We start from the raw sequence: 17,835 nt of genomic DNA, 5'->3' as shown, positions 1-17,835 counted from the left end.
ACCCTAGTATCCGTACCGTTAGTCTACAAGCCGTACCCAAGTATCCGTACTATAAGTCTACAAGCCATACCCTAGTATCCGTACCATAAGTCTACAAGCCATACCCTAGTATCCGTACCATAAGTCTACAAGCCATACCCTAGTATCCGTACCGTTAGTCTACAAGCCATACCCTAGTATCCGTACCATAAGTCTAGAAGCCATACCCTAGTATCCGTACTATAAGTCTACAAGCCATATCATAGTATCCGTACCATAAGTCTACAAGTCGTACCCAAGTATCCGTACCATAAGTCTACAAGCCATACCCTAGTATCCGTACCATAAGTCTACAAGCCATACCCTAGTATCCGTAGTGTTAGTCTACAAGCCGTAACCAAGTATCCGTACCATAAGTCTAGAAGCAATACCCTAGTATCCGTACCGTTAGTCTACAAGCCGTACCCTAGTATCCGTACTGTTAGTCTACAAGCATTACCCTAGTATCCGTACTGTTAGTCTACAATCCATACCCTAGTATCCGTACCATAAGTCTACAAGCCATACCGTAGTTTCCGTACCATATGTCTAGAAGCCATACCCAAGTATCCGTACCGTTAATATACAAGTCATACCCAAGTATCCGTACCATATGTCTTCAAGCCATATCCTAGTATCCGTACCATAAGTCTACAAGCATTACCCTAGTATCCGTACCATATGTCTACAAGCCATACCCTAGTATCCGTACCGTTATTCTACAAGCCATACCCAGGTATCCGTACCATAAGTCTATTAGCCATACCCTAATATCCGTACCATACATATATGTATGTCTACAAGCCATACCCTAGTATCCGTACCGTATAACTACAAGCCATACCCTAGTATCCGTACTGTTAGTCTACAATCCATACCCTAGTATCCGTACCATAAGTCTACAAGCCATACCGTAGTTTCCGTACCATATGTCTAGAAGCCATACCCAAGTATCCGTACCGTTAATATACAAGTCATACCCTAGTATCCGTACCATATGTCTTCAAGCCATATCCTAGTATCCGTACCATAAGTCTACAAGCATTACCCTAGTATCCGTACCATATGTCTACAAGCCATACCCTAGTATCCGTACCGTTATTCTACAAGCCATACCCAGGTATCCGTACCATAAGTCTATTAGCCATACCCTAATATCCGTACCATACATATATGTATGTCTACAAGCCATACCCTAGTATCCGTACCGTATAACTACAAGCCATACCCTAGTATCCGTACCGTTAGTCTACAAGCCATACCCTAGTATCCGTACCATAAGTCTACAAGCCATACCCTAGTATCCGTACCATAAGTCTACAAGCCATACCCTAGTATCCGTACCGTTAGTCTACAAGCCATACCCTAGTATCCGTACCATAAGTCTACAAGCCATACCCTAGTATCCGTACCATATGTCTACAAGCCATACCAAAGTATCCGAACTGTAAGTCTACAAGCCATACCGGAGTATCCCTACTATAAGTCTACAAGCCAAACCCTAGTATCCGTACCGTTAATATACAAGCCATACCTTAGTATCCGTACCATAAGTCTACAAGCCATACCCTAGTATCCGTACCATAAGTCTACAAGCCATACCCAAGTATCCGTATCATAAGTCTACAAGCCATACCCTAGTATCCGTACCGTTAGTCTACAAGCCATACCCAAGTATCCGTACCATAAGTCTTCAAGCCATACCCTAGTATCCGTACCATAAGTCTACAAGCCATACCCTAGTAACCGTACCATATGTCTACAAGCCATACCCTAGTATCCGTACTATAAGTCTACAAGCCATACCCTAGTATCCGTACCGTTAATCTACAAGCCATATCCTAGTATCCGCACCATATGTCTACAAGCCATACCCTAGTATCCGTACTATATGTCTACAAGCCATACCCAAGTATCCGTACCATAAGTCTACAAGCCATACCCAAGCATTCGTACCATAAGTCTACAAGGTATGATCCCGCCATTTTAATCTTTATACATAATATTCACCACAACGTCATAATCACCGCATCTTTAATAAAACATCATATTGTACTCCTGCGCAATTTGACGGAATGTGTCTGACAAATCTGATAAGCTAAAATTACGCGACGTCACAGAACACTCGCAAGAACGTGAAATACGATGTTTTATAACAATGATTAGTACGTGATCGGATGTAGACCAATCAGAATACGATGTTTTATAACAATGATTAGTACGCGATCGGATGTAGACCAATCAGAATACGATGTTTTATAACAATGATTAGTACGCGATCGGATGTAGACCAATCAGAATACGATGTTTTATAACAATGATTAGTACGCGATCGGATGTAGACCAATCAGAATATGATGCAAAACTGAAAAATGTAATAAACAAATCCATCATGGGTGTTTTGGCGTCGTGCAATAGAACATTGGTCTATTGCCAGCAGCCCGTGTAAAATAGTATGGACTATTGAACAGACACCCATGATATAATTGTATACTATTACAGAGACACCCATGATATAATTGTATACTATTACAGAGACACACATGATATAATTGTATACTATTACAGGGACACCCATGATATAATTGTATACTACTACACAGACACCCATGATATAATTGTATACTACTACACAGACACACATGATATAATTGTATACTACTACACAGACACACATGATATAATTGTATACTATTGAACAGACACCTATGATATATTTGTATACTATTACAGAGACACCCATGATATAATTGTATACTATTACAGGGACACCCATGATATAATTGTATACTACTACACAGACACCCATGATATAATTGTATACTATTACACATACACCAATGATATAATTGTATACTATTACAGAGACACCCATGATGTAATTGTATACTACTACACAGACACCCATGATATAATTGTATACTATTACAGAGACACACATGATATAATTGTATACTACTACAGAGACACACATGATATAATTTTATACTATTACAGATACACACATGATATAATTGTATACTACTACACAGACACCCATGATATAATTGTATACTATTACAGAGATACCCATGATATAATTGTATACTACTACAGAGATACCCATGATATAATTGTATACTATTACAGATACACACATGATATAATTGTATACTATTACAGAGATACCCATGATATAATTGTATACTACTACACAGACACCCATGATATCATTGTATACTATTACAGAGACACCCGTGATATAATTGTATACTACTACAGAGACACCCATGATATAATTGTATACTATTACAGAAACACCCATGATATAATTGTATACTATTACAGAGACACACATGATATAATTGTATACTACTACACAGACACTCATGATATAATTTTATACTATTACAGAGACACCCATGATATAATTGCTTTATTACAAAATCATTCTAAAACACACTTTAGAATCACTGTTTACTGTAGGCCTAGAAGTCGCCATGACTGTCGTCTGGCATCGTTGACATCTGAGTGACTTAGACGCTTGAAACGGTAGGACTAAATTCCGAAACGTCACGCTATTATATTATTACACTTTTCCTTATTTTACACTTTTTTAGCACATCCTCTAAAATTCTTCTTCTTCTTCTTCTTCTTCTTCTTCTTCTTCTTCTTCTTCTTCTTCTTCTTCTTCTTCTTCTTCTTCTTCTTCATTCTGATTGGACAATGCATCAGGCATATCCCTTCGGATCGTCTTTACCGTCATCATTTGTATAACGATAAAGTTCGAATGAATGCTACAGGAACATTTCGGAAAATGCCTTCATCTACAAAATTCCTTAATCCTGATGAAGCGTTGGAGAGGATTGTTTGTGAAATAGACAGCACTAACACACAGGTAGTAAAGTTTTTCTTAATTCTTAATTTACACTATCAAAATTTAATCATCGAAACAGACTTTGCTTTTATTACTTGCGTGTACTCTTGAGGAAAAGTTAGTGTATGGGTATTTCTGGAAATAATGCTTTTATTGTCCCCCTTGACATTAAATGTTTCCCGAGGCGAACTCGGCTTCGTCTCGGAAAATGGTTAATGTCTCGGGGGACAATAAAAGTGCTATTTCCCTCACACCCATACAATAACTGTATAATATAGCTTATGTGTATAGTTAAGGAAGATCAAACGCATCCTACAATAAATCTAAATATATAGACAAGTCTATGTGTTATATTATCCTACAATGAAGCTCTATATAGACCAGTGTATGTACACTGTATTCTACAATGTATTCCTACATTGAAGCTCTATATAGATTAGTGTATGTATTCTACAATGTATTCCTACATTGAAGCTCTATATAGACTTGTGTATGTATTCTACAATGTATTCCTACATTGAAGCTCTATATAGATTAGTGTATGTATTCTACAATGTATTCCTTGTAACATTGAAGCTCTATATAGACTAGTGTATGTATTCTTCAATGTATTCCTTGTAACATAACAACTTTATACGGTATAACACACTGTACCACCTATTATTTGTAATGGATGTTGCGATATAAAGATCGACACCTGTGTGAGGAATTCTCCGAGGTCCCAGACACATTATAGGAGAGCTTTATTTATTTAGGATTGATTTGAGAAAGAACGGCCATCAATGTGTTATCTATAGACTGTTAAATAAAACACCTACACCATGCCATCCTTTATGAATTATTCTGTACCTAACAGCCGGACATGAAAGATTAATGATTAGATTTTTATTGTGAAATAATCCATTATTCCAAATCGCCAATTCCCACCGAAGACACTTTACAAGCTATATAACCATCCAGCAATCCTGGTCCGTGACGTACTATTGTGTGGTCATTAAATATCACTCGGGTGTGGTCATTAAATATCACTCGGGTGTGGTCATTAAATATCACTCGGGTGTGGTCATTAAATATCACTCGGGTGTGGTCATTCAATATCACTCGGGTGTGGTCATTAAATATCACTCGGGTGTGGTCATTAAATATCACTCGGGTGTGGTCATTAAATATCACTCGGGTGTGGTCATTAAATATCACTCGGGTGTGGTCATTAAATATCACTCGGGTGTGGTCATTAAACATCACTCGGGTGTGGTCATTAAACATCATTCGGGTGTGGTCATTAAATATCACTCGGGTGTGGTCATTAAACATCACTCGGGTGTGGTCATTAAACATCACTCGGGTGTGGTCATTAAATATCACTCGGGTGTGGTCATTAAATATCACTCGGGTGTGGTCATTAAATATCACTCGGGTGTGGTCATTAAACATCACTCGGGTGTGGTCATTAAACATCACTCGGGTGTGGTCATTAAATATCACTCGGGTGTGGTCATTAAATATCACTTGGGTGTGGTCATTAAACATCACTCGGGTGTGGTCATTAAATATCACTCGGGTGTGGTCATTAAATATCACCCGGGTGTGGTCATTAAACATCACTCGGGTGTGGTCATTAAATATCACTCGGGTGTGGTCATTAAATATCACTCGGGTGTGGTCATTAAACATCACTCGGGTGTGGTCATTAAATATCACTCGGTTGTACAATAGTTGGCTATGGGTGGGTTTTGTACTTCGCATGGAAATGTGCTAAAAGTTTTCTACGTTTTTATGAAAATGTTAATGATGCGTTGCATGTTTCGTTAACATTTGTAAAACACTTTTCGCCAGTGAAAAGTACCTTAGACCATTGCAAATTTCACAAACAGATGGTGAAATATTGTTAATGCAATAGTAGTACTTGTTATGTATAAGATAAGTTGATACCAAAACCAAGTGCAATGTGATATGACTACTCTGGCTTGATAACTGTGACACACGTTACGTCAATGTGACGAGCTAAATACACCCAACGCCTATTTAGAGGTCCATTCTAGATTCAATTTATTGATCTAAATAAAAAGTTTTTACGTAAAAAACTTAACATGCATTGATGATGATAACAATATGTTACTGGAGACAGGTATATCATAACTGTAGTAAAACAACCCTTCTAATCGAACATTTCATTCACTAAAATGTACATGTATTACACCTGGTTATATGCCGTTTTGATCAGCTAATCGTTCTTCAGCCCGACAGTTTTCGTTTGCATTTCCATGTGTTTCTGGATTAAGGCTTTGCAAAAATTACCGTCGCAATTTTAAATTATCAGATTTGTAGGGTTGATAAATCCTGGTGTTAACCTTATCTAAATTCAACAATTGTATATTACTACATTTGCAAAAAATATATTTTACGCATTGTCACTTTATCCGAGAAATTTCGTGTGGAAAATACAAAGCAAATGATTGTTGGTGTGTGGAAACACTTTTGATATAACTATTTTTACTTGATTTTTTGAAAGATCGCTTTATTTATCTTCAACTTTATCGTCATTGCTCTTAATTTCAAAAGTCCCAGAAATCATCGCCTTGAAGAATATCCCGCTCAAATGCTGACCCGTCGTCTCCTGGGCTCGAGGCTCTCTCCCTGAAGGACGGTCCCTCGATAGTATACAACTCGGTCCGGCTGGCGCTGTCGTCTTTCGTGGCAGGTCTCCGAAGGCCCAGCCAACTGGCAGCGTCCAACATCTTTGGAGGCCCTGTAATAATGAAAATGTTGTTTGTTGTGAAGGGGAAAAGGCGATTCAGACGAAAAATGGACAGAATGTCTCAAATACGAAAAACATTGATAGAATTTGATTCCGTACCATTTGTTTGGTATAGCATGCGTACGTTACAGTTCGTATCTAAGTCATGTCAACTGAAACAGTTTCGCGGCAACCCTTACTGATAATGGTTACAGTTTTTATAAGACAGTTAAATGTTTAATTTACCCCCAAACCTCACCCCACAACCCCCAATATCCTCCTAATACACTGAAACAATCTAACCAGCACCGACCGGCCCGAATCCGCGGATCCATAAAGAACCACAGATTAAGGGACATTCCATGAAGCTATAATTCCCCAAAGGAAGAAGCAGACGAACAGATGAGGGTAGGTGATAATTTTCATTCCAGATTCCACAAGTCGGGGTGACAAGGCGGGATTGGCTGTGATTGAGCGAGGCGGGTTACGCCCGGACTGGGGTCACGCGCGATGTAAACGTGAGAGGGCAGTGTTCTGTACCGTAATAGAATAACAAAAATTACAAAAGAAAGTAATGACAACACGTCCAAGAATTATTACAAAAAGTAATCATAACGGTGGATGATGATAGGAATTGTGTGGCGAATGTTAGTACGTGAAACCCAATCTCCGAAAATCTAATAACAAACATCATTATATAGTCGCGGAAAACGTGCTTTTCTCTGTGTAACGAAACGTAGTCACTACTGACATGGTATTTAATACCACTTATAAAGAGTGAAACACAAGTTTGCATTCTAACAATGTGAAATGCACGTGTAAATCAACGTTAACACAGTAACACACTCGTGCAAACATAATAGTAATATAGTGTATTAATAACATTAATGACAAAGTGATACGCATGCATATGTCAGTCAACAAATTGATTGTACACATTTCAACAAAATATTTACACATGTAACATACCTTTAAACGTCAACAAATTAAATTGTCACACACGTCTAAAAGTCAGCATTAACACACGTGTATCCATAAGAGTCGAGAAAGGGGCCTACTCATAAATCAACGTCGACAGTGACACGCACGTGTAAACGTCGATAGTGACATGTACGTGTAAACGTCGATAGTGACAGATGCACATGTAAACGTCGATAGTGACAGATGCACATGTAAACGTCGATAGTGACACGCACGTGTTAAACGTCGATAGTGACATACACGTGTAAACGTCGATAGTGACAGATGCACATGTAAACGTCGAAAGTGACACGCACGTTTAAATGTCGATAGTGACAGATGCACGTGTAAACGTCGATAGTGACACGCACGTGTAAACGTCGATAGTGACATACACGTGTAAACGTCGATAGTGACAGATGCACGTGTGAACGTCGAAAGTGACACGCACGTTTAAATGTCGATAGTGACAGAGGCACGTGTAAACGTCGATAGTGACACACACGTGTAAACGTCCATAGTGACACGCATGTGTAAACGTCCATAGTGACAGATACAACGTGTAAACGTCAATATTGACAGATACACGTGTAAACGTCGATAGTGACACGCACGTTTAAACGTCGATAGTGACACATGCATGTGTAAACGTCGAAAGTGACATATACATGTAAACGTCGATAGTTGTAAACGTCGAAAGTGACATACACGTGTTAACGTCGATAGTGACAGATGCACGTGTAAACGTCGATAGTGACACGCACGTGTAAACGTCGATAGTGACAGATGCACGTGTACACGTGGAAAGTGACACGCACGTTTAAATGTCGATAGTGACAGATGCACGTGTAAACGTCGATAGTGACACGCACGTGTTAACATCCTTAGTGACACGCACGTGTAAACGTCGATAGTGACAGATACAACGTGTAAACGTCGAGAGTGACATGCATATGTAAACGTCGATAGTGACACGCATTTGAAAACGCTGATAGTGACACGCACGTGTAAACGTTGATAGTGACAGATACACGTGTAAACGTCGATAGTGACACGCACATGTAAACATCAATAGTGACATGCACGTGTAAACGTCGATAGTGACAGATGCACGTGTAAACGTCGATAGTGACACGCACGTGTAAACGTTGATAGTGACACGCACGTGTAAACGTCGATAGTAACACGCACGTGTAAACGTCCTTAGTGACACGCACGTGTAAACGTCGACAGTGACAGATACAACGTGTAAACATCGAGAGTGACAGATACACGTGTAAACGTCAATAGTGACTGATACACATGTAAACGTCATAGTGAAACGCACGCGTAACCGTCGATAGTGACATGCACGTGTAAACGTTGATAGTGACACTTAACAATTTAAAGACAAATCTCAGTCAATGAACCTTCCTAAATCCTGTAATGCTATCTTAATGAAAAAGTAATCATAAGTTAAGGAATATTGATGAGACCGGGCCGGTAAATATCAACCGACGTGACGAACCCGTGTAAAGTGGGACATATTCTGGCAAACACGGCGACACAGACCTACACGAATGTATATCAAACACACCAAGCAATAAAGCCATATGTCGCCATTGTTTCTTAAAATATTAACATTCAGTTCATCATGTGGCTTCGATGTACAGTTCACTCTGAACAGTGAACAGAATATTCCATAGAAAATATCCGTGTTCAGTAAGGTTTTCACGTCAGCTTATCAGAATTTTGGTATGAAATGTTCTTTTTTTGTTCAGTAAGTTGGACCGGGGTGAAATACAAACATTTACTCGGTCGAAACTTAATTAACATGTCTGAATCCATATCCAGAACATTATCACATAAAAAATGGTCGTTAACTCACGCTTGACGGGCGATGTTCCTCTCTCCGACAGAGAATCGCTGTCCGCTGGAAGAATAACGGACCCCTCTACTTGGTCCGTAAGATGTTGGATTGTGTGAGGAAAGTTTGGAGAACTACTTCCTTGTTCTGGGGCCACTTCCAGTGTCGAGGAGAGATTCTCCTCTTCCGGTTTGATACTGAGTCCTGTGATACCCATTTGACCCAAAAATGTAAAGGAATTCGATTCTTCACTTCCGCCGGAACTGAGTTTTTGTGAAGAGTGTAGTTTAGGAAAAGCTGAATTGATTTCCTTCTTCTGTTTCTTACTTATTTTTTGTTTTTTAATTTCACCTTTGTCAGATTCTGTGTTGTTGCTGGTTGGTGCTTTCTTGGGTTCTTTATCTACATCGTTGTTCGTTAAAGATTCCAAAAGGAAGTCCCATTCTGTGTTATTTCCCGACAAGTCGCCATCTTCCTCGTCATCATCATCTGTTGAGTACAAAAATCACACTCAACACTCATCTTAAATAGTAAACCTTGATCGTCTCTGTGTGCTATATATAGTATGCCAGCAATCTTGTCACTAGGTATTGCTGTAGAGGTAAAAATAAAACACGGTTCCTATTAGTTTTACGATACATACGATAAAAGGTAAACAAATGAGGAGGAATTTAGCGTTGTGATAAAAAAACAAACATCACAGCAGATTTGAAATATTTCGATACAAAGTATATTACAGGTTAAAATGTGTTAATGTTTCAAGTTTCAAGTTTTATTCAAACCTTTAGGCCATTGGCCTATCAGTACAAAAAAGTGTAACAGAGCAAACATACAGTAGAGATACAATGCAGAATAATGTACTGAGAATAACCCTTTACATACTATAATTATCATATCAAACACTTCGATTCGAATATATTTACATGCACACAGTTATTACAATTTAGAAGCTGGATATTTAAACAGCATTTCCGTAATTTTCAATGTTGATTCACGGCGATATGTAATTATTTGGTATTACTGAAGACCTGTTAGATCTTTTATACATTTTTATCATACCCGTATGCTAATTAGGAACAGCGTAATTGGTAAACTAAAAAAGTAGTTCTCCCTGTCCAGGTGCTGACAATATTCGGGCTTCTGATGGTCAATTTTTTGTATTTCTAATCATGATTTGATTGTCAAATCAATATGTATGTCCTAGTGAAAAATATCACTTTTAGAAGATATTAATTCAATGTAATAAAGACTGTTCTGTTATCAGTTGTGGTACCTAAGATACTGAAGCTGAGATCAAGACACATATTCTGTTCTTTAATTGGTTTCTCCTTGCTTGTTGTTAGACGGTTCGTCCTGAACATAGTATAGTACTTCTACTTTTCATATCAGTTTAAAATCTACAATAATAAAATGAAACATGACCTTTTATAGTCAAAAATAATATTCTTAATCAAACATAAATCTCACTCCGTGCCGTTTGCGTTTTAGATATTTCCGATAGCTACCGGAGACACGCCACACACGTACTGACTCTCTGGAGAGGTTACATTATGTAAGTTAAATAAGAGTATAGCTGATCCCGATTTTTATCACTGCCTTTTTTTTTCCATTTACCGGACGGTTCCAGTTGTGCTCTTTTAGATTCTTGGATTTAGATTTTTTTACGATACATATTTGGAACTACATATGTAGTTAACCAAACGAAACCAGCTAGGCCTAAAGCGAGATAACTCTTCTAGACTATGGTGAACATTGGTTTGTTCACAATTTAAAACAATAGCGAAGGGAAAGTTTTCGTGGAATTCCGCATATAAAATCGACGTTGCTATGAAATAGACACTTAACTCTTATTTGGAATTGCATTCATCAGCATGCTTTGTTTTAGATTACAGTCGTCAATGGCCTATAAGTTTTAACTACAACAGAATTTTGAACGTTAGGGATCCCGCGAAATAGGGAATCTAGGGAAGTACTCAATTTCCTATCTGCATTGATAGATTAGATAAGCGTCATCATTATTTTTAAATTTGAGTTCTAAGCTACGGTGGTACATTGAGGACATGGACAATATTGTTTTTCATATTTGTTATCTCGATCGCTCGATATTTTACGTTGTATTTCAAGTTCTCGAGGGATCGACTTATTTTCTCGAGCACTCGACTTAGACTTTACGTATGTAGTATAGTGATAGAGGATATGGCCGACCGTCATGACAGAGATGGAAGCAAACAGGAATGCTGAATAAAAAAAATCATTCCTTAAGTAAAATTACGTCATATAAATACGATATCGCATCATATAATGATAATGGCGCTTCATATAATAATGCATTTCATAATACAATGGTAATGTCGCGCCATATAATGATATTTTTACACCAGATAATGGCAACGTCGCATCATATGATAGCAAAATGATATCATATGATGATGATATGATATCATATAATAGTAAAATCCAACCATAGAATGAAAATTTATCATATAAATCAGCTTTGGCGTTTTATACTACATGTACTATGACCCTAATGTGTCAATAAGTCGTCACACAATGCCCACTTTTTGTACGATTTATAAAGAACACAAACCATCAAATGAGATGAAATTGGAGCCCGTCGATGCTAATGATGACCTCCTCGAATCCTTTCGGTTTAGCTAATCCTTCCTGCTTCACATAAAAATCGTCCACCCTCCTTCTGTTTTCGTCATCCAACATACGGGTTCGATGAGAACACTTCCGACACGTGAAGTCGCCTTTTCTGATTTTCGGACAAAATTCTTCACATACTTGACAGTAGAAATGGTTCTTACACTCTAGCGGTCGGATTTTGACGTTTTTCTGGTAACAGAAGTCACATGCTCCTACTTTGGACGAATTGCCCTGGTCCGGTCGGACCCTTCTCCGCAACAAGTAGCTCCTGTCCATGATGAGAAACTAGCTACGTACTGACAACCATTGTGTTGCCTGGACGGTTGATGTAGTTGCTAAGGTGTGACGTGATTTGATCTGTGACGTAATACTATTATCGTCATTTGACATCGGTCATCACCGGGACTTTCCGGCAAGCGACAAAAACACTGATGTATAAATAAAGTCAAAAATCTTATGAAAACTTAACAGAAATTTAACTTGCTACGAAAAAAACAAATTGTATACAGAGCCTATTGAAAAGTAACAAGAAAAAGTTAGAAAAAAAATCTTGATCAATGACAAAAGCGACTAAACTATTCATTAGGCCTATACATTGTACTTACATTCAAGTTATGTGCCATGGGGCCGATTTTGGGCCGATGCAGGAAGGTCGATAATGAACATATCATTTTTAATGTGATTATTAACGATTGATAGGGGATATCTTACCTACATATTGAAACAAATGTTGTTGTCATATCCTGATTAATGACGTCACTACGGGTAAATAATGAGGTCATTAGTGCAAAGCCGTGAAGAAGGTCATGATGTTGATGCAATGAACGTCATTTTTCCATTTTCGTAGTCTTAATCCGGATCACACAGTCACCTACATTTTACAATTCAAAATTATAATTACAATGCATATCTTTTTTTCCTATCAATTTTATTCGGTAATTAGTTCAACAGACGATCTAAAACATTGTGTCCATCATGGTATTCGCGTTACCATAGGCCTACATAGTCGAGGATTTCGTTGAAATCATGTTATTGTAAACTAAAACTAAACCAGCGTAAATGTTAAATATATTTTGACATCTCGGCATTTATTTTTAGGGAAATTTCATTGATGTATAGAGTGTAGAGACCAAAGTTTTGATAAAGTCTTTTTACTTACCAACAAAGAAAAATCATGATTGTAGTATAACGACCCCAACCTTCCGGGGTTAGAACCATCCGGATAGTTTATGGTATAGACCCAAACTTTCCGGGGTGAGCACCATCCGGATAGTTCATGGTATAGACCCCAACTTTCCGGGGTGAGCACCATCCGGATAGTTCATGGTATAGACCCCAACTTTCCGGGGTGAGCACCATCCGGATAGTTCATGGTATAGACCCCAACTTTCCGGGGTGAGCACCATCCGGATAGTTCATGGTATAGACCCCAACTTTCCGGGGTGAGCACCATCCGGATAGTTTATGGTATAGACCCAACTTTCCAGGGTGAGCACCATCCGGATAGTTCATGGTATAGACCCCAGCTTTTCAGGGTGAGCACCATCCGGATAGTTCATGGTATAGACCCCAACTTTCCGGAGTGAGCACCATCTGGATAGTTTATGTTATTATACCTTTCCTTATTTTACACTATATAAAAGGTAGACAATAGAAATGTTATTTGAACCACATTCTCCAAAAATGCTATTAACCAGGTTAATAGTCAAAAGGGCTATTTACTCGGAATGAGCCCATTCAGATTTTCGCGGGCTTTTTTGCTTCGTTCATTCTGACTGGACAATGCATACGCGTTTTCGTCACCAAGACGAAGAGACACAGTAATCGTTTAAGGGAATGATACAGGAACACTTCGGGAAATGACTTCATCTACAAGTTTCGATAATCTGGATGAAGAAATGCTATATATATTAGAGAGGATTTTTTTTCTGAAAAAGACAGCGCTAACACACATAAAGTCATAAAACACCAGTTAGAATGCTAAAAGACTATCTTCGGGAAAAATAATTAGTATTAGTAGAGGATATGAACACTGGTTCGAGAGAAAAAAATGGAATGATTTAAATGTTGGTATCATAAAATAGTTATTGTATGGGTATTTCTGGAAGTAGCACTTTTATTTTCACCCTTGACATTAACTATTTCCCTCGGCTTCGTCTCGGAAAATAGTTCATGTCTCGGGGGACAATAAAAGTACTATTTCCCTCACACCCATGGATACATTAACTGTATAGTATAGACCCAACTTTCCGGGGTGAGCACCATCCGGATAGTTTATGGTATAGACCCAACTTTCCGAGGTGAGCACCATCCGGATAGTTTATGGTATAGACCCAACTTTCCGGGGTGAGCACCATCCGGATAGTTTATGGTATAGACCCAACTTTCCGGAGTGAGCACCATCCGGATAGTTTATGGTATAGACCCAACTTTCCGGAGTGAGCACCATCCGGATAGTTCATGGTATAGACCCAACTTTCCGAGGTGAGCACCATCCGGATAGTTTATGGTATAGACCCAACTTTCCGAGGTGAGCACCATCCAGATAGTTCATGGTATAGACCCAACTTTCCGAGGTGAGCACCATCCAGATAGTTTATGGTATAGACCCAACTTTCCGAGGTAAGCACCATCCGGATAGTTTATGGTATAGACCCAACTTTCCGAGGTAAGCACCATCCGGATAGTTTATGGTATAGACCCCAACTTTCCGAGGTGAGCACCATCCGGATAGTTTATGGTATAGACCCCAACTTTCCGAGGTGAGCACCATCCGGATAGTTTATGGTATAGACCCAACTTTCCGAGGTGAGCACCATCCGGATAGTTTATGGTATAGACCCAACTTTCTGGGTTGAGCACCATCCGGATAGTTTATGGTATAGACCCAACTTTCCGGGGTTAGCACCATCCGGATAGTTTATGGTATAGACCCAACTTTCCGGGGTGAGCACCATCCGGATAGTTTATGGTATAGACCCAACTTTCCGGGGTGAGCACCATCCGGATAGTTCATGGTATAGACCCAACTTTCCGGAGCGGGCACCATCCGGATAGTTTATGGTAAGACCCCAACTTTCCGGAGCGGGCACCATGGCACCATCCGGATAGGTTTATAAGTAAATGGTGGAAACTCTTCATTCCACACATTGTCACAAAATTTTATGTGAGAAAATATGTTACGTGTGTAAGGTTGTATGGATATCTCTCTGACACACTAACGTGTGTAAGGTCGTATGGATATCTCTCTGACACACTAACGTGTGTAAGGTCGTATGGATATCTCTCTGACACACTAACGTGTGTAAGGTCGTATGGATATCTCTCTGACACACTAACGTGTGTAAGGTCGTATGGATATCTCTCTGACACACTAACGTGTGTAAGGTCGTATGGATATCTCTCTGACACACTAACGTGTGTAAGGTCGTATGGATATCTCTCTGACACACTAACGTGTGTAAGGTCGTATGGATATCTCTCTGACACACTAACGTGTGTAAGGTCGTATGGATATCTCTCTGACACACTAACGTGTGTAAGGTTGTATGGATATCTCTCTGACACACTAACGTGTGTAAGGTCGTATGGATATCTCTCTGACACACTAACGTGTGTAAGGTCGTATGGATATCTCTCTGACACACTAACGTGTGTAAGGTCGTATGGATATCTCTCTGACACACTAACGTGTGTAAGGTCGTATGGATATCTCTCTGACACATTGACGTGTGTAAGGTCGTATGGATATCTCTCTGACACACTAACGTGTGTAAGGTCGTATGGATATCTCTCTGACACACTAACGTGTGTAAGGTCGTATGGATATCTCTCTGACACACTAACGTGTGTAAGGTCGTATGGATATCTCTCTGACACACTAACGTGTGTAAGGTTGTATGGATATCTCTGACACACTAACGTGTGTAAGGTTGTATGGATATCTCTCTGACACACTAACGTGTGTAAGGTTGTATGGATATCTCTCTGACACACTAACGTGTGTAAGGTTGTATGGATATCTCTCTGACACACTAACGTGTGTAAGGTTGTATGGATATCTCTCTGACACACTAACGTGTGTAAGGTTGTTTGGATATCTCTCTGACACACTAACGTGTGTAAGGTTGTATGGATATCTCTCTGACACACTAACGTGTGTAAGGTTGTGTGGATATCTCTCTGACACACTAACGTGTGTAAGGTTGTGTGGATATCTCTCTGACACACTAACGTGTGTAAGGTTGTATGGATATCTCTCTGACACACTAACGTGTGTAAGGTCGTATGGATATCTCTCTGACACACTAACGTGTGTAAGGTCGTATGGATATCTCTCTGACACACTAACGTGTGTAAGGTCGTATGGATATCTCTCTGACACACTAACGTGTGTAAGGTTGTATGGATATCTCTCTGACACACTAACGTGTGTAAGGTTGTATGGATATCTCTCTGACACACTAACGTGTGTAAGGTTGTATGGATATCTCTCTGACACACTAACGTGTGTAAGGTTGTATGGATATCTCTCTGACACACTAACGTGTGTAAGGTTGTATGGATATCTCTCTGACACACTAACGTGTGTAAGGTTGTATGGATATCTCTCTGACACACTAACGTGTGTAAGGTTGTATGGATATCTCTGACACACTAACGTGTGTAAGGTTGTATGGATATCTCTCTGACACACTAACGTGTGTAAGGTTGTATGGATATCTCTCTGACACACTAACGTGTGTAAGGTTGTATGGATATATCTCTGACACACTAACGTGTGTAAGGTTGTATGGATATCTCTCTGACACACTAACGTGTGTAAGGTTGTATGGATATCTCTCTGACACACTAACGTGTGTAAGGTTGTATGGATATCTCTCTGACACACTAACGTGTGTAAGGTTGTATGGATATCTCTCTGACACACTAACGTGTGTAAGGTTGTGTGGATATCTCTCTGACACACTAACGTGTGTAAGGTTGTATGGATATCTCTCTGACACACTAACGTGTGTAAGGTTGTATGGATATCTCTCTGACACACTAACGTGTGTAAGGTCGTATGGATATCTCTCTGACACACTAACGTGTGTAAGGTCGTGTGGATATCTCTCTGACACACTAACGTGTGTAAGGTTGTATGGATATCTCTCTGACACACTAACGTGTGTAAGGTTGTATGGATATCTCTCTGACACACTAACGTGTGTAAGGTTGTATGGATATCTCTCTGACACACTAACGTGTGTAAGGTCGTATGGATATCTCTCTGACACACTAACGTGTGTAAGGTCGTATGGATATCTCTCTGACACACTAACGTGTGTAAGGTTGTATGGATATCTCTCTGTCACACTAACGTGTGTAAGGTCGTATGGATATCTCTCTGACACACTAACGTGTGTAAGGTCGTATGGATATCTCTCTGACACACTGACGTGTGTAAGGTCGTATGGATATCTCTCTGACACACTGACGTGTGTAAGGTCGTATGGATATCTCTCTGACACACTAACGTGTGTAAGGTTGTATGGATATCTCTCTGACACACTAACGTGTGTAAGGTCGTATGGATATCTCTCTGACACACTAACGTGTGTAAGGTTGTATGGATATCTCTCTGACACACTAACGTGTGTAAGGTCGTATGGATATCTCTCTGACACACTAACGTGTGTAAGGTTGTATGGATATCTCTCTGACACACTAACGTGTATAACAAGACGTATCAGGTATATAACAATGAGAACCACGCGCCCGGATCTT

General features: G+C 39.3%; 1 protein-coding gene across 1 annotated transcript; it reads right to left on the bottom strand.

The window, feature by feature from the left end:
- Positions 1-5,904: 5,904 nt before the first annotated feature.
- On the bottom strand, positions 5,905-12,410 carry LOC117324203. Its single transcript, XM_033879944.1, has 3 exons — positions 12,005-12,410; positions 9,439-9,906; positions 5,905-6,623 (listed from the first exon to the last, which is right to left on the bottom strand). Exons 2-3 carry the CDS (start codon positions 9,632-9,634, stop codon positions 6,430-6,432), a joined length of 390 nt encoding a protein of 129 aa, XP_033735835.1. The 5' UTR covers positions 9,635-9,906; positions 12,005-12,410; the 3' UTR covers positions 5,905-6,429.
- Positions 12,411-17,835: the final 5,425 nt, after the last annotated feature.

Source organism: Pecten maximus, chromosome 3 (genome assembly GCF_902652985.1).
Source record: "Pecten maximus chromosome 3, xPecMax1.1, whole genome shotgun sequence".
In the NCBI taxonomy this organism is placed as follows: Eukaryota; Metazoa; Mollusca; class Bivalvia; order Pectinida; family Pectinidae; genus Pecten; species Pecten maximus.
The sequence above is the reverse complement of the archived record's forward strand: the minus strand, read 5'-3'. Positions and strand labels throughout refer to the sequence as shown.

Coding starts and splice junctions, on each gene's coding strand:
- LOC117324203 (XM_033879944.1), bottom strand. CDS start 9,634: ATGGGTATCACAGGACTCAGTATCAAACCGGAAGAGGAGAATCTCTCC. Junction 6,624..9,438: donor AGGAACATCGCCCGTCAAGC/GTGAGTTAACGA, acceptor TCATTATTACAG/GGCCTCCAAAGATGTTGGAC.